This window comes from Ochotona princeps, chromosome 21, assembly GCF_030435755.1.
Source record: "Ochotona princeps isolate mOchPri1 chromosome 21, mOchPri1.hap1, whole genome shotgun sequence".
NCBI lineage: Eukaryota > Metazoa > Chordata > Mammalia > Lagomorpha > Ochotonidae > Ochotona > Ochotona princeps.
This window is the reverse complement of record NC_080852.1, coordinates 20,558,132-20,578,617: the sequence shown is the minus strand read 5'-3', so window position 1 is coordinate 20,578,617 and position 20,486 is coordinate 20,558,132. Positions and strand designations below refer to the sequence as shown.

General features: G+C 43.8%; 1 protein-coding gene across 31 annotated transcripts in view; it reads left to right on the top strand.

Moving 5' to 3' along the window:
* Positions 1-3,889: 3,889 nt before the first annotated feature.
* Positions 3,890-20,486, top strand: part of SLMAP (sarcolemma associated protein) — a 124,979-nt gene continuing 108,382 nt past the window's right edge. For all 31 annotated transcript variants that reach the window (XM_036497560.2, XM_012925959.2, XM_058679108.1 and 28 more), the window contains exon 1: positions 3,890-4,566. In XM_036497560.2, coding sequence (XP_036353453.2) covers positions 4,369-4,566 — 198 coding nt within the window. In that variant the 5' untranslated portion in view covers positions 3,890-4,368. The remainder of the gene's footprint in view (positions 4,567-20,486) is intronic.

The following is a 20,486-nucleotide window of genomic DNA, read 5'->3' as shown; positions in this document are numbered from 1 at the left end:
GTCACCACCTAAATTGTCAGCAGCTTTGGGGATATCTTTTTAAAAGATCTGTTTATTTATTTGAAAGCCAGAGCTACAGAGAGGAGAGACAGAGAACTCCTGCATTCACTGGTTTACTCCCTAGGTGGCCACAAAGATCAGGACTAGATCAGGTCAAAGTCAGGAGTCAAGAGCTTCATGTGGGTGAGGAGGGCCCACATACTTGGGCCGTCATCCGCTGCTTTCCCCAGGCCATTAGCAGGGAGCTAGATCAGAAGTGGAGCAGCTTTAACTGGTATGGCAAAATGATAGGCTACAATGAAATCTTTTTTCTTTTTTCTTCCTTGTTGTATTTCCAGAGTCTTTCAAGATAACTGTTTATCAGCAGCCATTCAAGAAAATATTTTTAGAATGAATGAATGAAAGAATATATTTTTTTTAAAGATTTTTTATTCATTTTATTACAGCCAGATATACACAGAGGAGGAGAGACAGAGGAAGATCTTCCGTCCGATGATTCACTCCCCAAGTGAGCCGCAACGGGCCGATGCGCGCCGATCCGAAGCCGGGAACCTGGAACCTCCTCCGGGTCTCCCATGCGGGTGCAGTGTCCCAATGCATTGGGCCGTCCTCAACTGCCTTCCCAGGCCACAAGCAGGGAGCTGGATGGGAAGTGGAGCTGCCGGGATTAGAACCGGTGCCCATATGGAATCCCGGGGCTTTCAAGGCAAGGACTTTAGCCGCTAGGCCACGCCGCCGGGCCCAAGAAAGAATATATTAATGACTCATAAATTAGTGGACAGTATTCATTATGGATTTATGGAAGACTCCTTCTTATTCTAGACAAGCCTAAAAGTTACCAGAAATTAAAAACCGACAAACAGAATTCCTGTAAGGAAAACTTCCCAGCATACCCTTTTTTATATAGAACAAAGAACCTGGGTTACAATGGCAACTCAGTAAATATTTGCTGAAATAACTAAGGGTCTTAAAAAAGTATATAAGGTTAGAGAAAAGCAGTGTCCCAGAGGTTAGGACACCTGAGTGAACCCTCTGGCTCCTGAGGCCAGCTGTTGCCTGCTCATGAGGATGCTGGGAGGTAATGGGTGATGGCTTAAGTAGCTGAACCCCTCAATGCATGTGGGAGACCTAGATTGAATCCCAGGCTCCCCAATTTGAGCAAGCCCTGCCCTAGTTATTGTGGAATGTTGGAGAGCTAACTAGGGTATGGTAGCTCTCATTCATGCTTTCTCAAAAAAAAAAAAAAATATATATATATATATATATATATATATATATTTTAATAATAATGCCTATTGTCTAGACTTACTTTGTACCACTCCAACCTTATCCTCTAATGAGTAATTGTATGCAATTTTCATGAATGCATCAAATATTTATTTAACCACGGCACCCGTGTACATTGCTGCAGCTGCTTCAAACAGCCTCATTCCTTTCCTTGCTATTCTTCTTCCTGGAAATTTATTACTAAAACATTCAGCATGACACTACACTTAATGCGGCTTTCTCACCTTCCTCCCTTCAGTTCGGTCCCGTCTGGCGCTGACGCCGTGGTAGCTTGCCTCTTTCTTAGTCCTGACATCCAAGATCAGTTGTCTGTAGCTCTGCCACCCCTCCCCCACCTCTAACGCAATCGCAGCTGAGGGACTGGGCCAGGAGGTCACCCTGCCTGAGTCCCTGGGGCCCAGCACTGCATGGGGCTAAAGCTCTAAATATAAATACTGTAATAAATAATAACTTCTCTTTCGTTGCACAACATGCATTGACACCTGGCATCACCTTGCAGTCTCACTACAACAAGTGCATTAACGATCCTATCTCCATGTTGTGGGCGAGAAAGACGTTTGAAAAAGTTTAGAAACTTGCCCAAGGTCATAGTGGAGGAATCTTGTCACAGGAATCTGAAGAATGAGGTCTCCCTTGTGCTAAACAACTTCTAGTAAGATCTTTCCCTGAAGTTTTGGTTAGCTCTGGAAAAGCTTTGCCTTCTTCTTTTTTTAAGATTTTTTTTTTTTTTTAATTGGGAAGTCAGATATACAGAGAGGAGGAGAGACAGAGGGGAAAGATCTTCTGTCCTTCGATTCACTCCCCAAGTGGCCACAACAGCCGGAACTGAGCTGATCTGAAGCCAGGAGCCAGGAGCCTCTCCCAGTCTACATAAGCAGGGAGCTGGATGGGAAGCAGGACGGCCAGGATTAGAACCAGCGCCCATATGCGATCCCAGCTGTGCAAGGCAAGGGCTTTAGGTGCTAGGCTACCACTCCAGGTCCAAGTCTTGCCGTCTCCTTCCCCTTCCCCTTCTCCTCCTCCTCCTTCTTTTTTTTAAAGTCTTGTTTTCTTTAGGCCAATGACTCCTCATGTTTTAAGATTTTGAGGTGGGGGCAACATTCCATTTTCCCTACTGGTACTTGTCTGACCTCTTTCTGGAAGCAAAGTGATTCTAAATTTTCTGAAGTCTCATTCCCTTTAATTCCATGTTGGAGGACGGTTATTCAAGTCGGAATGCAGGCACCAACTAGGTTTTTCTCCTTTCAGGAAATGCAGCGAAGAATTTACGAGTGAAGGATGGTTCTTGTCATATCTAAGGCGCAATCCTGAGACTTGTGGGAGTTCTGTGGCTTTCCCCCAAGCGGCAGAGGGTGACTGTGTGCCCAGAGCTAAGATGGCTTCTAAGGACTATCTCTAGCACTCGGATCTGTTCTCTTTACTTGTGGCTACTTTCAAAAAGAACGACAGTGAATAAAATTTCGCCAAATCTGGTACTCTACTGCAAAGATGCAAAAGTGGGCAGTTAGTACGATTTGTTTCTGAAACTTTCAACAGCTCAAATTCTTTCTTGCCCTTAACCAAAATGGTCGTGCTGGCTATCCGGGGATTTGAAGTTTCTAGCCCTTAACTGACATGGCGCCCAGAGGATTCGTTAAAAGTTAGCTTGCCCTACTTGCTGCCCTCGACAAACATGGCTTCCATGGCGTCTGCCACGTGACATCCCCAAGCTACGGCGCGGGAGAAGGGGTAGGAGGGCCCTTGAAGGGTGCGCGTTCCCGTGCTTGTGCACCGGGTAGGTTTCAGTCAGAGTCACTATGGCGGCCGGCGCTGGCAAGGTAAGCTGAGACCGCGGAGGCATCGGTGGCTGGGGAGGCAGGAGTCGTCGTGGCGTCCCGGCTCCGATGCCGGCAGTCAGCCTGCGGAGAGGTCGGCCGGGAGGTCGTGGGCAGCGGTGGAGGCTGGCTGTGGGGCTGGCTGAGCGGGGCGAGGGCTGAGCCGGGCGGGCACCGGCGCCTGACGGCCGTTTGTTTTGATGTTTTTCTCCCCGCAGGTCGGAAAGTTTCCTGTCTCTTCGGGCACAGCCTGAGCCTGCCCCGCTGGCCGTGAGGAGTGGAGGCTGCGGCGGACTCAGCCCCGGGGCCTCCAGGCCTCTCCCTCAACCTCCGGGCCAGTCTCCCTCCCCCACCTCCCCGTCCGCCGAGAGCCGCGGCTGCCCGTCCCTGAGATGCGACCCTCGCGGGGACGCCCCTGAAGGGAGGCGGCCCGTGTGCTGAGCAGCCCCCGCCGGGAGCCCGGGCGTCCAGGGGCCAACTTCCCGCCGGCCTCGCTCGAGTCCGCACCGGCCTGCCTGCCTGCGGAGCGGGTCCCGCCCTGGTCGCGGAGACGCCCGCCAGGTGCCGCGGGACTCCGGCTTTGGCCGCTGCCCGCACCCACGCCTCGCGCGGGAGACCCCAGTCACCGCCGGCTCATCCCGTGCAAGGGGGGTCGGGGACCCCGGTGTGCCCTCGCGGGCAGCCTCGGCACAGCAGGGGCGATGCGGACTGTCCCGCTGGCCGCCTAGAGCTCCCGTCTCGTCGCCACCCAGGGCCCTTGCGGCTGCCCTTCGGTGGGGGGCCCCCCAGAGGACCTTGCAGCCGACAGTCCCCGGACAGACCCCTTCCTTCATGCTGCAGTGCTGCACCGTTTCCGCCAGCGAGAGGGGACTGCGGTCGCGATCGCCAGCACTGCCCAGGAATCGCTGTCTGCCCCCCAAGTGTCTTCCAGGAGTTGTGTTGGCCGAAGCTGCCCCATGTGTGAGCCTTTCCTTCCCAGGGAAGATGGACTGAGAGAGGCTGCTGCCAGCGGGGGACTGTATGCGATTGGGGCGCTGCTGGATGTGCAAGGAAGCGATGGGCCGTCTTCCCACCCCAGCCGAGAGCTGCTGATGTGCCCTGGTTACTCTTAGACGATGCGCAGTTTGTTATAATTGGCAAAAAAATTTTTTGGGGGGGTGGGAAGGTGGGGCATAGGCAGGGGGAGTCTACGTTGGTGAAGGACAGTGCAGATCTGGAGGAACTCCTCGTTGTCCCTGGTAGGAGAGGCACCCCCAGGCTGTCCTCGATGCCGTCAGCTTTGGCCATCTTCACCTGCCGCCCGAACTCGCACCCGTTTCAGGAGCGTCATGTCTACCTGGACGAGCCCATCAAAATCGGCCGCTCGGTGGCCCGCTGCCGGCCGGCGCAGAATAATGCCACCTTTGACTGCAAAGTGCTATCAAGGAACCATGCTCTCGTCTGGTTCGATCACAAGACCGGCAAGGTAATGTCACCCACGTTGTCTTTGCGCCGCGTGTTTGCGTGTTCTACTTGCCTTGCCTTTGGCCCTCTCTCAGGAGGTGCTGTGGATGCAGGATCCCAGGGTTTGCACCCCAGAGAGAACACTGCGCAGAGCCTGGGAGGCAACTCTGGTTCTGGGGGAAATGGCAGTGAGGTGGTTGAATAGAAAACAGAAGGTATTGTAACCAAATGCCTCAGAGGGCGATGGGCAGCCTGATAGTACTGATCATTCCCAGTGAAACCACAAACCCTAATTTGGTGGGAGAAAACTAGATAGCCGGGCTTGGAGACTTGCTTTCAGACTTTTTAGAAAGGTGGATTCAATGCGGAAGCCAAGCAGGGCATCCATGGCCGATTTTTCAGCAGGGTTCAGGTTATCTGGGGGGTTGGACTGTGAGTTGAGTTCAGATCAGGGCCTGTTCCAGTAAGGGAAGATGCTTGTGTGAACCTCATGCTGTGGAGAAGTTTTGCTAGATGTTTACCCTGGAAGGAGTAATTTGCAGTCAATTGAATGAAGCATGAGCATCTGTGACTTTACATTTTCAGTCTTGTTTGCAGGTGACAGTGGGTAGCTGTATTGCTTTTGGAAATTACTTTTTGGTGTCATCCCTTACAGAGATGACATTTTAGAAGTTAGTGTTAGGAAACTACACTTCTGTTAATTACCCCCTTCTCCAAAGGGGATACTTCCTTCGAATATAACAATTTCAGCATTTTTCTGTTGATATCCCAACTGACTATACAGATCTGTGCTTCTGTATTAAGGAAATACTAAACCCTTCAAGTTTTAAAAACTGGGTGTGTGAAGAGTGTACTCAGAGAGCTCATCTTTGTGCTCCAGCCTCAGTTTTTAATTGAACTACTGAATTCATTTCAACTTTAAGTTATGTAACACTTAATAGAAATAGCTCACATTTCGCTGCCTGACTTTTTGCCCTTTTCTGAGATAAATGATTAAGTCTTCCTTAAAAGAACAATTTGAATTTTTTCTGGATTCAGTGCTTTGCAGCGAAGGAAAGCCGAGCCTCGCAAGGAGGAGGAAGCAGTGCTGCTCCTGTAGCTACTGAATTAAGGAGTTATTATATAAATTATTTTCTAAGGAAAGAAGGGAAAGATTGCCCAAGTGCTGTGTGCTTGCATAATCCCCGTAACCTACTCTGTGTGTGGGGCGAGAACTGGAAACTGTGTTCATTTTTCCCTGTAATACCGGATGACACCAGATACCTATTTACCTATGGAGTAGACTTTTTTTTTTTTTTTTTTGTCCCTAGAAGCTGAAGTTTAGGTGCCTCAAAGACTGCACAAAATGCACACACTCTTCTAAGACAATTATTCATAGAATTCACCATTCTGGCCTTTGAATTTGCACATTGGTTCCAGCCACTGCTACCTTATCCACCTTTTACTTTCTTTGCTCCCTGTTCCCCTCCCCCCACTGCCTCAGCAACCAGTTAGGTTCTGCATAGTTAGGTAAGGGCTTGGCTCTGGTTTGCTCTCAGAATGTACGTGCACACGCCATCAATTCACTTTTTTTCCTTCAGAACTCAAAGGAGACTCCTTTTTAAAAAAACCTTATTTGAAAAGCAGTGTTTACATGAAAGGTGCTTTCCATGGCTGTACTAATGTCCTCACAGTAGGCTGGTTTTGCAATGACTAAGAGTAGATCAATAGGGAATGTTTAGCTTGGAATTGGATGACATGTTAAAACTGTGAGTGGAACTTGTAACTTAGGAAAACTTAGCTTTGAAGGGTAGATTGGGCTTATTTCTGCCATTCTCCCTCACTCCCTCACTTTATTAGATAAAGTAAAACTCTGGATATAAGGCTGTCCCTTTATTTTTTTATGTGTTTATTTATCTTTAAGGACGTGTCTTTTTTTTTCTTGAAGATTTATTTTATTTATTTGAAAGACAGGGATACAGAGAGTGAACATAGATGCAATGAGATCTTCCATCTGCTGGTTCACTCGATGGGTCATGCTCAAGCTGGGAGCCAGGAACTCCATCTGGGTCCAAGTTTTTGGACCATCTTCCGCTGCTTTTGTAGGTGCATTAGCAGGGAGTAGGATTGGAAGGGGAGCAACCAGGACTTGAACTGGTGATCCTTTGGGGTACCAACATTCCATACAGCAACATAACCTGTGTCGTAGCTCTGTCCCCTATTGACACTTTCTCATGCTAAATTCATGGAATATCTTATTGTACTTAAACCTGCAGGTTTGCCTCAAAGTGATGTCTTCCCCAGTCATCCTCCCAAGGATTTAGCAGTTGAGTTATTGCCCTGCTTGAAAGCTGGCCCTTGAAGGCCAACTTCAAATTAGGTAACAGTCAGTAGAATGTTTAATTATCTTGATTCAAAGTAGTGCTGAACAAATAAATCTACCTAGATAGTGGTTATATAGAAGGGATAGTGAATAGATTGTTACCTTTTAATTGCATGACCCTGTTTGATAGAAGGTTTTGGGGACTATTGACAGACTCGTGGTTGGCACAGTAGTTTACCACAGAGCCTCATTGTAGTTTACTTAGTAGTAGTTGTCCACTTCCAGTCTTTTATTTGAACTCACTGTGTGTTTTTTTGAGTGTGTGTTTCTATCATAGTGATCTGTTTCCGTGAAAGTCCTTGTGGTGAGGGGGGAAGGAAGTAGCAAGAGCTGGATGTAATTATTCCTTCTTTCTAGGAACTAATGTACTGGGTAGTGAAGGTGGTTATACATTTGGAAAAGCTGATTCAGATAAGATGATTCAAGTTTAAAGGATACGAGGATAGTGGTGCTTGAATTAGACTTTAAAGTCAGGGCGTATGCACTGGCTTGAGTATTGAAAACGCAATAAAGCAAGCAAGCAGATCATTTTGAAGGGGTTCAGCATTTTTCCAATGCCAAGAACACTGATTTTGTTGGATTGATGAGATCTTTTGGAAGATGGTGGGCAAACATTTTTGTGATGTTTTCATGTTTGTGCCTGCTCTATGTAGTTGTCAGATCTGGAGGAGAATGACTGTGTCTATTTCCTGCGATTTTGTATATATAAGGTGTCAAGTAAATCAAGCTGAATAGATAGTATGGTGCCAAGTTGTGCAGTGCCAAGCTACAGACAGGGACCCTTGGGTTATGGAGGGCCAAGGAGAGTTCTGAACAGAACGCTAATATAACAAAACCACTCTTTAAGAAAAAGTGGTATGACAATAGTGTATGCAGTGGCCTGGGGGAGGAAGAATGGCCAGCAGCTTAACTAACACTTGTGCATACTCTATGTAGCATGCATGCCCTGTTCTATATACTTTCTATTTTAACTTATTTAATCATCTTTTTTTTTTTTTGAGGTAGGTGCTTATTTTTTTTCCACATCAACCTCTGAGGAAATTGAAACATGGAGAGGTTAGCTTACCTTAACTTCCCAAGTTCCCATAACTTAATAAATGGAAGAGCTGGAATTTGAAACTAGGTGTTTTGACTTTTGCCTCTAGGGGCCATAAGCCCAATTTCATAACTGTTGAGCTATTCCAAGGCATTGTAACATTTTATATAGAATGTATATTTTTTTTATTTGAATGGCTGAGCTATTAAGAGAGAGGGAGAGAGAGAGAGAGAAAGAGAGAGAGAGAGAGAAAGAGAGAGAGAGAGAGAGAGAGAAACCTTACATCTGCTGGCTCATTCCTCTAGAATGTGTTTTTATAAGGGCATAGACTAGGTTGGCAGTAGGAATGAAAATGATCAAATGCCAGAAACTGAAAAAAGGTGACAGTGTTAATTAAATCATCAGTGCTGGCACGGTGGCATTGCAAGCTAATCTTCCAGCTGCAGCATCAGCATCCCATATGGGTACTCATCCTGGCTGTGACTTTTCTGTTCTAATTCCCTGTTGGTGGCCTGGGAAAACTGCGGAGGACAGCCCAAGTCCTTGGGCACTTGCACCCACATGGGAGAACCAAAGGAGGCTCTTGGCCCTGGATCGGCTCAGCTGTAACCACTGTGGCCCTGTGGGGAGTGGACCAGTGGATACAGAATCTTCTATGCTCTGTGAATCTGCCTTTCAAATACAAAGAAATACACTTTTAAAAGAAATTAAATTGTCCCTTAGGACTAGAGCAAACGAAAAAATTCTGTATGAACTGAATGGGGAAGAGAAGACTCATGGATAGGACAGTTTCTTAGCTGCCATCTCATTTGCAGTAGACCTTACAAGTTTTCAAAAAGGGCACAGTGTTAGGGAAAGGAATTATGGATGGGAGGAGCTGCTCAAGCAAAGACATAGAAGCAGGAGTGATCTTGCATGTGTCAGGGAGGGACGTTGCAAGGAAATCATTACAGAGGAAGATTCGTCACAAAGACCATTTTCATCTTCCTTCACCTCGAAAGATGACTGCATGATTGCTTCAGCTTTTGGTAGGATGATGGATCATATATTCATTGGTTTTGTTTGTTTTTGTGTTAATTTTACTGGACACCTAATACCTAATTAATTTTTTTTTTTAAATTTTTTAAAGATTCATTTTATTTTCACTGGAAAGTCAGACACACAGAGAGGAGAGACAGAGAGATCTTCTGTCCGTTGTTCACTCCCCAAGTGGCTGCAATGGCCGGAGCTGCACTGATCTGAAGCCAGAAGCCAGGAGCCTCTTCTGGGTCTTCCACATGGGTGCAGGGTCCAAGGTTTTGAGCTGTCCTCAGCTGCTTTCCCATGCCACAAGCAGGGAGTTGGATGGGAAGTGGGGCTGCCATTGGGGATAGAACTGGCACCCATATGGGATCCCGGTGTGTGCACGGCAAGGACTTTAACCGCTAGGCTACTGCACTGGGCCCCTAATTTGTTTCCCTTCGTTTTTGTTTGTGCATTTATTTTAAGTGGAAGAAGAACTTTTTTTTTCTTTTGATATTTCACTTACTTATTTTCTTTAGTGATCTTCTGCTTGCTGGTTTACTACCTAAATGCCCCAACAGCTAAAGTTGGGCCAGGCCCACACCAGGACTCCAATCCACCTTGATGTTTGTGGGTGAAAGGGACATTGTCTGCTGCCTGCCTGGCTGCCGTTAGCAGGAAACTGGATTGGAAGTGTAGGACAGGGGCCCAGCGCCATGGCCTAGTGGCTGAAGTCCTCGCCTTGAAAGCCCCGGGATCCCATATGGGTGCTGGTTCTAATCCCGGCAGCTCCACTTCCCATCCAGCTCCCTGCTTGTGGCCTGGGAAAGCAGTTGAGGACGGCCCAAAGCTTTGGGACACTACACCCGTGTGGAAGACCCGGAAGAGGTTCCAGGTTCCCGGCTTCAAATCGGGCCAGCACCGGCCGTTGCGGCTCACTTGGGGAGTGAAGCATCGGACGGAAGATCTTCCTCTCTGTCTCTCCTCCTCTCTGTATATCTGACTTTGTAATAAAAATAAATAAATCTTAAAAAAAAAAAAAAAAAAAGGAAGTGTAGGACAGACCTCAAACCAGGAATTGCAATGCAAGATCTGGTCACCCTAAAGGAAAACTTAGGCCTCTGCACCAAACCCTGGCCATTATTCATTTTGTTGCTGGAAGTATGAAGATCATTAAGAGGTGCTAGTTTCTATGAGAGCATTGTTTATGTGACACGTATATTGTTTAAGATACACTAATATGAACACATGTGGAAAACCAGTTTGTATATTCAGAAAATATACTCCTTTCCTTCCATGTTACTTTTCACAATAGTGGAAAATTGATGAAATATTTATTGTTTTACTTTGTTTAAATTATGGGTAGGACCTGGTACAGTAGCCTAGTGGCTAAGTCCTCACCTTGCACGTGCCAGAATCCCATATTTTGTATTCTGGTGGCCCTGCTTCCCATCCATCTCCCTGCCTGTGACCTAGAAAAACAGTCGAGGACGACCCAAAACCTTGGGACCCTGCACCCTCATGGGAGACCCAAAAGAGGCTCTGGGCTCCTAGCTTCAGATCAGCTCAGTTCTGGCCATTGTGGCCGCTTGGGTTGTGAATCGATGGACGGAAGATCTTGCTCTCTGTCTCTCCTCCTCTCTGTGTATCTGCCTTTCCAATAAAAATAAATAAATCTTTAAAAGAATATATGAATGTCTACTTATGACATTTTTCTTCCCTGCGTAGCTATTTGACTATTCCCTAGGTTAATTCAGTTTATTTTTTATCTATTTCTTTACTTTTTATAATTTTTAGATTCTTATTTAACAGTTTACAGCCTTGCAGGCGTAGGGCTCCTCCCCATACCCTCCTCTTCCTCCTGTCCTGCTCCCTTCCCCATTGCCCACTGAGTTTTTATTTTTTTTAATTTAAAAAAAAATTTTTTTTTAAGATTTATTTTTATTACAAAGTCAGATATACAGAGAGAGGAGGAGAGACAGAGAGGAAGATCTTCCGTCCGATGTTTCACTCCCCAAGTGAGCCGCAACGGGCCGATGCGCGCCGATCTGAAGTTGGGAACCAGGAACTTCTTCCAGGTCTCCTACACGGGTGCAGTGTCCCAATGCATTGGGCCGTCCTCAACTGCTTTCCCAGGCCACAAGCAGGGAGCTGGATGGGAAGTGGAGCTGCCGGGATTAGAACCAGCGCCCATATGGGATCCCGGTGCGTTCAAGGCGAGGACTTTAGCTGCTAGGCTATGCCGCCGGGCCCACCGCTGAGTTTTTACAGTGATATAGTCCTTCAGCTATAGTCTAGACTCCAGTGTTCAGCTCTGTGTGTGTCATGGCACTGCAGGTGTAAGCAGTGGGGGAGAGTCTAGTATTTTGTTGTCTGGGTATATTTAATAGTGTTGTGGGGGGCCTACTTTTATTCATGAGTGGAGATGTATACTGCCAGTCCTCTTTGGTTCCTGGTACTCTGCTTTCCATTACACGTCTCATTTGTGAGGTTACAAGTATAATACTTATTTACCTTTGTGTCTTTTCGTTTTGTATTTTGGATGAAAGTTACCTCATATCAGAGAGAACATATGGTATCTGTCCTCTTGTTATTGGCATAATGGTCTCCAGTTGGGACCACTTTTTTTTTTTAATGACTGAATAGTATTCCATCCAGCACAGTTTCTTAAGGCACAGTTAAAGGCAGAGAGAAAAAGAGACAACGCGATCTTTCACCTGCTGGTTCACTAATTAGATGGTTGCAACAGTCAAGGGTAATCCGGGCCAAGAGCTTCTTGCAGGTCTCCTGTGGGTGCAGGAGCCCAAGTGCTTTAACTTTCTTCCACTGCTTTGCCAGCAAATATGCAGGACGCTGGACCAGAATTGGAGCAGCCAGAACTCAAACCAAGTCTCATACTGTATGCCAGTGTCACAAGCTGTGGCTCTACCCGCTGTGCCACAATACCAGCACCTAAATTCACATTTTATTATCTCAGACTTATATATTTATTTTTCTTAGTGACATTTGTTTTAGAGCTTAGTATCTATTCTCTTTGGTTAACAGGGAGGGGAATATCTGTTATTTAGAGTTTTAAGTGAAAACATTGTGATACTTTTTTTTTGAGATTGGTTCATGATTACTTCATAGTTGTTTGGATCAAGAAAATTGATCCCGTTTATCAATTGCTGAAATGGCCTGAAACTTTTTTCCTCTTTTGGACCCATGCCTTCTACTGGCACTGTGGACAGCTTACAGCCTTGCTTAAAAGTCTCAGTTATTGCTTCATTTATTTGTAGACTGAAAAATCTGTCTCTTGTTTTCTTTGCTTTGATCTCCGCTTTACCATTTTTGCCTTGATTCTCCCCAGACTCTTGGGTATTGACTGTGACCGTGCTCGCTGTTCCTAAAACAAGTGCCTTTTTTGCTGTTTTGTCTTCCAGAATGACCTCTACCCCTTATCCCTTGAGGCTCAGTTCCAATGTGAAACTTTCCCTGACTCCCAGTAATGGAAGAAGTAATTGCTGCTTCCTCTGTACTTTCATGAGCATTTGTATGCAACTGCACTGTGGGACATAGACAGCAAAATAACTATGATGCAAATGTACTCCTGCCCTGCAACTAACGAACTCTTGGGAGCAGGGGAATAGGTACTCTGCAAATGTTTCAAAGAATGAAATGTGGATGGCGCAGTGATCTGTTTTTCTGCAAACCCTTAGAGGCTCAAAACACACATACTCATTCAGATTGGTTCCCAATTTGAGATCTTGGACTCAATTACAGATATGTAATCTTTGCGCAAATCCCTACTTATCATTTGCTAGTGCAAGACACCTTGCTCAGTGTTTTGGGATTGTAGGTCATCTTGTGTTTGTTGATATGACTTTTGAGTTATTACGTATGTGTTCTGCAAAATAACACTTTTCTGTGAGATTATATAATGCTCACTGTGCTTTCTTCATATGATCTGTATAATGCTCTCGGGAGGCAAGTTGAATAGCTATAGTCTGTGTCCTTTTTATTCAAAAAGAGTTTGATATTTAGAGATTATTTGCCTCAAGTCATATAACTGAGGGAGTTAGAATCTAGATTTTTTTTTTTCTCACCTGAACTAAAAGCCAACTAATAGACATTTAAAAAAAAATATTTGTTTTTATTTTTATTGGAAAGTCATATTTACAGATGAGAGACAGAAAAAGATGAGCCAGGAGCTTCTTCTGGGTATCCAATATGGGTGCAGGTTCCCTAGGCTCTGGGCCATCCTCTGCTGCTTTCCTAGGGCACAGGCAGGAGCTGGATGGGAAGTGGAACAGCTGGGATATGAACCAGTGGCAACATGAGATCTTGCTGCATGCAAGGCGAGGGCTTTAGCCACTAGGCCACTGTGCCAGGCCGGTGCTTATGTTTGTAAAAACATAAACTTTTTAGTTGTGGATTTCATTTAAAAGGTTTGCAAAGTAAAAGGGAGTATTACAGAATTATCAATGATCCAACAGCTTTAACTCCTAGGTGTGTATCCAGCAGAAACATGTCTATATAAAAACTTGTATATGAATGCAGCAGCATTACTTATAATATCCAAAAGGTAGAAATAGCCTGTCAAACAGCTGATGAGTAGATACATAAAATACGTATAGGTGGTAAAATGAAATATATTTATGGTTAAAAAGAGAAGCAATAAAGTACAGATACATCTAGCTTAGGTGAACTATGAAAACACCAATGCGTCAGTGACAGAAGCCAGACACAAAAGCCCGCCTATTCAGGGATTCTGTTTGTATGAATATGTATAGGCAAATTCAGAGACAGGAAGTGGATTAGTGCTTGTTAGGAACTGGATAACAGAAAGTTTGGTAGTGATTTTTTTTTTTAGATTTGTTTATTTTTAATTGGAGAGGCAGATTTACAGAGAAGGAAAGACAGAAATATCTTGCATCTGCTGGTTCACTCCCTAAATAAATGGCTGCAAAGGGCAGAGTTGAATGGATACAAAGCCAGAAGCCAGAAGCTTCTTCCAGATTTTCCATGTAGCTGCGTGGTCACAAGGTTTTGGGCCATCTTCTACTGTTTTCCCATGCCACAAGCAGGGAGCTGGTTGGGAAGTGGGGCAGCATGGACAAGAACCAAATGGAATGCTGGCACTTGGCAGGCTGAGTTTTAACCGGTTTAGCCATCATGCCAGCCCCTTCATAGTTAATTTTGTGTGTGTTTGGCAAGATTGTGGTCCCCAGTTCTTGGTCAAATATCAGCTTATGTGTTGACATCAATATATATATTTTTAAATGTGATCAACTTTTATGTCAGTAGTAGACTTTGAACAAAGTATATGTTCTATTTTGTGAGTGGGTCTTTCAGTCCGTCAAAGGCCTTAAAAGACAAGGCTGAGCTCTCTCTGCAGAAGGACACTCCCTCAGAGCCACTGGACAGCTTACCTTGGGTCTCCAGCCTTACTCAGGTGACAAACGCGTGTATTTGTGTGCTCTTCATTCTGATGCTGTAGAACCCTGACATAGCGAAAATAACTGCAAAATGATGAAAATGAAAACTTGATTGGTGATGATTCTAGGTCTCTGAATTATACACTTCAAATAAACAATTGTATTGGTATATGAATTACCTCTTGTACTGGTAAAATTGAAAGGTTAGATGAAATAATAGCTTAGTGAAATTAAAGTGAGCTGTAGGAAATGAGTAGGAATAACAGCATCTTTTCAAGTACAATTTAGTTTTCTTGTTTGTTTCTGCTTCATTACTATTAGTGTCCTACTCCTTTTTTTTTATTTTTAAGATTTATTTCATTTGAAAGAGTTACAGAGCAAGTGAGAGAGAGAAGGTTAGACAGGAAGAAAGAGATATTCCATCTGCTTGTTCACTCTCCCAGTGGCCGCAGTGACCCAAGGTTAGGTCACTCTGAAGCCATGAGTCAGGAGCTTCCTCTGGGTCTCCCTTGTACGCAGGAGCACAAGATCTGAACCATCTTCCACCACTTTCCTAGGTACGTCAGAAAGAATCTGTATAGAGAGTGGAAAAGCCAGGTCTGAAACCGGTGTCCATATGGGATGTTTGCTTGCAACGCTGACGGTGGCTTTATCAGCTGTGTCACAGCACTGGCTCCAGTGTCTTATTCTTAGTTTGACTTCTGTTTTAGCAAATTTAATAGAGAGGAGAGTGAATGCTTCCAATTTTGAAATATTTGTTATATGCACAATTTTGGTATTATCAAAGTGTAGTGCCAACTTCATGGGAAAAGTGAGAAATGATTGGTAAGATAAAATTTAAGTTCTGATCTGCGCTTGCAATTGGTAAGATACTAATTTCACTTGCCAGTAAATGTGTGACACATACAGGCACATGGACAGTAAAATATTGGAACGTATGGTAGGAAGTGTTTATTTAAGTTGTAGTTGAATTTAAAGTGAGGTCTTTATGTATTCCAGGCCTTTGACTAGTATTGCAGTCTGCTGTGTTTGTGGTACATTCTAGTGCTTGATAAATATTCTTATAAAATATAATTACAATATAGATTAGATCAATGATACTAATATCTATGAATCATTTCCAGGAATAAGGGAGGGATACAAGTACATGCTTTCCTTCAGAACGAGGGTCACAAAATATGGACAAAATGAAGATTTCCAAGAGAAAGTTGTTTTTAAGTGATAGGTTGAAGAGTGAATAGAGCTTTGCTTGCTGGATTAAAAGAGACCCAAGGTAAGCTGTTCAGTGTCCTTCTGCAGTACATTCCGGCCCAAGGGAACAGCAAGTATTTAAGGTAAGAAAGCCTGAAAGACAGTGATATTCTTTGGGAAATTCAAACTCAGAAGTTAACTCAACTGAGGAGGGATAGTAGAATGTCTATCAAATGAGTTGGGTGACTGAGCACTGCTGGCAAAGTGGTTACATTCTCTGAGTTGGATTACTTAGGTTGGAATTTTGGCTCCATTGCTTGCCAGCTGGGTAACCTTGAGAATTCTGTTTCAATTTTCCCCTTGTGTTAGAGAAGACTAGTAGTGAGATTCACCTCACAGGACTCTTGCAAAGAATTAATGAGGATTCTTGTAAAGTATTTAGCAGAATGCTTGGTCCAGGATACATACTCAGTAACTTGTGACTGTAATAACTGCTCTTATTGTTTTAATTGATGTGTTTGCATGGTGATATCTGTGCTTATTTTTGGAAGTGTTTTTTCATTGTTGAAAAGTTTTCAACAATGAAAAAATATAGGTTTTCAGGGTTTGTTAAACATAAGTTATTTTAAAAATTGTATGAAAAGCCTTTCTGAATGTGTTAAAGAGGTTGTCTTTTAATTAATATCTGTTATCTAACACTACCACATTTGCATAGTTCTGCTGTTAAAAGTTGTAAAACTCAGTAGTATATTTGATTTTCCTTACGTAAAGATTTGAAATGGAAGAGTTGAATAAGGTATAGGATAAAATGAGTTGAATAAAATAAAAGGCAAGATTCCAGTCAGTTGATCAGCAAACATGCAAAATAACCTGTAATACTATCTCAGACAACATGTGACATCATGCCATTATTAAAATGTTGCTTCAGGGCCTGGCATGGTAGCCTAGTGGGTGGATCATTGCCTTGAAACTGCTAGGATCCCATATGGGTGCCAGTTCATGTCTTGGCTACTCCACTTCCCATCTAGTTCCCTGTTTTTGCCTGGGAGGGCAGCAGAGGGTGGGCCAGGGCCTTGGGCCCATGTGGGAGACCCGGAAGAAGCTCCTGGCTCCTGGCTTCAGACCAGCTCAGCTCCAGCTGTTGGCAGCCACTTGATAGGCCAGCAGATGGAAGATCTTTGTCTGTTCTCTCTGTAAACCTGAGTTTCCAATAAAAATAAATAAATAAATTCTGTGTTCAAGAATTTTATAGTTTAGGGCCTGGCGGCTTGGCCTAGCGGCTAAAGTCCTCACCTTGAATGCCCCGGGATCCCATATGGGCGCCGGTTCTAATCCTGGCAGCTCCACTTCCCATCCAGCTCCCTGCTTGTGGCCTGGGAAAGCAGTCGAGGACGGCCCAATGCCTTGGGACCCTGCACCCGCGTGGGAGACCCGGAAGAGGTTCCAGGTTCCCGGCTTCGGATCGGTGCAGCATCGGCCGTTGCGGCTCACTTGGGGAGTGACTCATCGGACGGAAGATCTTCCTCTCTGTCTCTCCTCCTCTCTGTATATCTGACTTTGTAATAAAATAAACAAATCGTTTTCAAAAAAAGAATTTTATAGTTTAGATGGGAACTCAAGCTAACCTCTATGCAGAACTAGGGAAAATTAAGTTTTCAATGGAATTAAGAACACCATGTGATCAAGTAGGGAAGGCTTGTTAGGAACGGGGACTTGCATTAGACAATAACAATTTAAGGAAGAGAATAATAAGTGTCTTTGGTATGTAAAGATGAAAGACACAGAACTAGCAGGGCAGTGAGGAGATGCCTGAGATTAGAAGAGTAGTTATCAGCTAGAGTTTTAGTGCTAGCCCATAGACACTGTAGAGAATGTAAGCAGAATAGCGTACTGGGAAGTCTTGGATAGCTCACACAATTTCTGGAAAATCTGGAGATTGATGCTGCAGCTGTAGTCAAAATCATGCCACAGAAGTGGTCCAGTGTATTCCTTGGACACTGGGTACCTCCTTAGTTTTTAGTGCTGACACTGGACTTCAGATAATGCCTTTGGCACTGTTGTCTTTGCTGCCATTGGAAAATGGGGGCTGGTCCTTCTACTCTGGCACCAGAGTACTCCACCCACTGCTACTGTGTTCGCTTGTGGCACTGATTCCTAATGTGAAGTCCCAAAGCTGAGCCTAGCTAGGTGGCGTATCCATAATGTATTTTCAAAGAAACCTGAAACAGGTGGCATTTCAGCTTGTGATAGGAAGGGATCTTTGCCTCCATCAAGTTGCTGAACTACCCAGTCGTGGCCCAGTGTTCAGATGGTGAGTCTAGGAAAATGACCATTGTTTCCTCCAAGCAGATTCTGTGTTAGAGGGCCCTACGTACTGGATCAGCTGTAGTAGGTTAGTTTCTGTTTAGAAAGTCTTTGGAGGTACTGGGTTGGGGCAGTAGGGCAGAAACCTTTAGGAAACTATGGCATAAAACAGGGGGTTAATAATCTTGGAATTGGAACCATAGGGAGACCATACTTCCCGTTAATCCATGTGGATGACCCTAATAACTAAACTTGCATGTATTATGATAGATTGTGAACTATCCTTCTGCTTTAGCATGTTGGCTTTGGTTAGGAGGATTGGAAAATGGTAAACATTAGATTCATAGATTAGTGAGTGCAAAAGATTTTTAAAAAAAGATTTATTTTATTTTTATTGGAAAATCAGATATAGAGAAAGGAGGAGAGACAGAGAGGAAGATCATCTGTCCGTTGATTCACTCCCTAAGCAGCACAATGGTCAGTGCTGTGCCGATCTGAAGCTAGGAGCCAGGATCCTCTTGCAGGTCTCCCATGCGGGTACAGAGTCCCAAGGCTTTGGGCCGTCCTCAACTGCTTTTCCAGGCCACAGGCGGGGAGCTGGATGGGAAGCAGGTCGGCCGGGATTAGAACTGGCGCCCATATGGGATCTTGGCATGTGCTATGCAAGAACTTCAGCTGCAAGGCTACTGCGCTTGGCCCGAGTGCGAAAGATTTGAAGATTTATTTTCAGCATTGTTTTTAATCTTGTTGTATTAATGGATTGCAGTTGCACGCATTATTTTAAATTGTATTGTTTTTGTCAGTTATTTAAAATTCTGCAATAATTTGTTTAAATCCCTTTTCTGACAGTGTCAGTATAGATTTTAATGCTCTGAAAGTAACATGTAAGAAAATAAAAGGATTATGATAAAGAAAATATTATTACATGATTGTCAGTATCAGAGGTATATATTAAGTAATAGTAACTGCTTCAGAATTTCAGTGTGAAATAGATTTTGAAGTGCACAGTTTGGTAGTAGTAATTTTGCTTTTTAAAGTTAATACTCTGAAGTTGAAGTTTGTGTACATTATCAGTTATGTGTAGGCAGTTTTCAGTAAGCATCAAATTAGTATATTGGTGTTATACTTGGTTCTAGTAGTTATTATTTCACCTCCTCCCTTCCCAGTAATCTGACTTGATAATTGTATCAAAATCTTATATTTCAGCTGTAGCTGTTTTTAAAGCTGATGTAACAATAAGTAAACTATTGAATGTGTGAGAAAGTGGTTAAAAATTATTTTCAAACGTTAGGTGATAGTGTTATGAAAATTAATCATTGCTTCTTCCTTTACTAGTTTTCTTTATTACTGTTTCAATATCATAGCAGAATGGAGGAGACTTAAGTGTACTACAAAAATTACAGACTTAAATAAGAATTATTTTCTGAAGTAACTGCCTTGTTGAAGGCCTAGTTGTTAGCGATTATATTTTGTGTTTCATAATTTTTAAAACATTTTATTTTTTAATAATGATTACATGGTTGGTCAGGGTGGGAAGGATCGAGGTTTAGGGAAAATTGGGTGAACTCATTGCTTCCAAATTTGCTGTTTCTTCTTGTTCCTGGGGAAGGGGAGAGGCAAAGGGGAAAAGCACTCATGACTTTCCACACGTCCCACTACCCAGGGCTGAGGAACCGCCACCTTACAGCAACCCAGAGTCTCAGTGTGTACATATTCCAGGGATTCTGTCCAAGTGGTTTGGATAGTTCTGAAATGGTGCTGTTTTCACTGATCCAAGGATGATGTCACCCTCCCAGTGTCTCTGTCTCTCTTCTCTGTAAACCTACCTTTCAAAAAAAAATCTTTAAAAAGGTTATACTTTAAAGTATGAGAACTAGAAGATTAACACTGATGTACCTCTTAGAGACTCTCCTGTGAATAACTGACATGTAACATTGAATTTTGAGGTTTAATTTTTTCCCCTTTTCATATCTGTAAACTATCTAGTTGGTTCATCTGCTTTGTCGTAGACTGAATCTGCATCAACACTGTTTTCAAATAAAATACTTAAACATTAACATCAAACATCAGAGTATTTATCATAGGAATAAAATTAGTTATACACTTGCTTGTTGAACATCTCTCTATTGATCATCTATTATGTGACATGTGTGCCAGCTGACAGGAATGCAAGTGTGAAAAGATTTAATTACTACTTTTAGGGATTCTGCATAGGTGGACAAGGCTATAGGTTAATTACAGTGCAGTGAAATAATGGTTATAAAGTGCACTGTTCAGGTGAACTGCAATTGAAATGTTGATGATGGAATTACTAATGATATAACAATGAAGAAGGAACTACTAGAACTGCTTTTCTAGCATGTTAAGCTGCTGCCTAAAATGCCAGCATTCCAAGCTGGTGCCAGTTCGAGTCTGTACTGCTCCACTTCTAACCCAACTCCCTGATAATATGCATGGAAAAGTAGTTGTGGATGGTTCGAGTGTTTGGGCCCCTACACCCGTGTATGGGACCTGGATGGAGTTCCTGGCTCCTGGCATTAGCTTGGCCCAACCCAGCTTGTTGTGGACATTCGGCAAGTGATGCAGCCAATGGAAGATTTCTATCTCTGTTTCACTCTGTGTGTAACTGC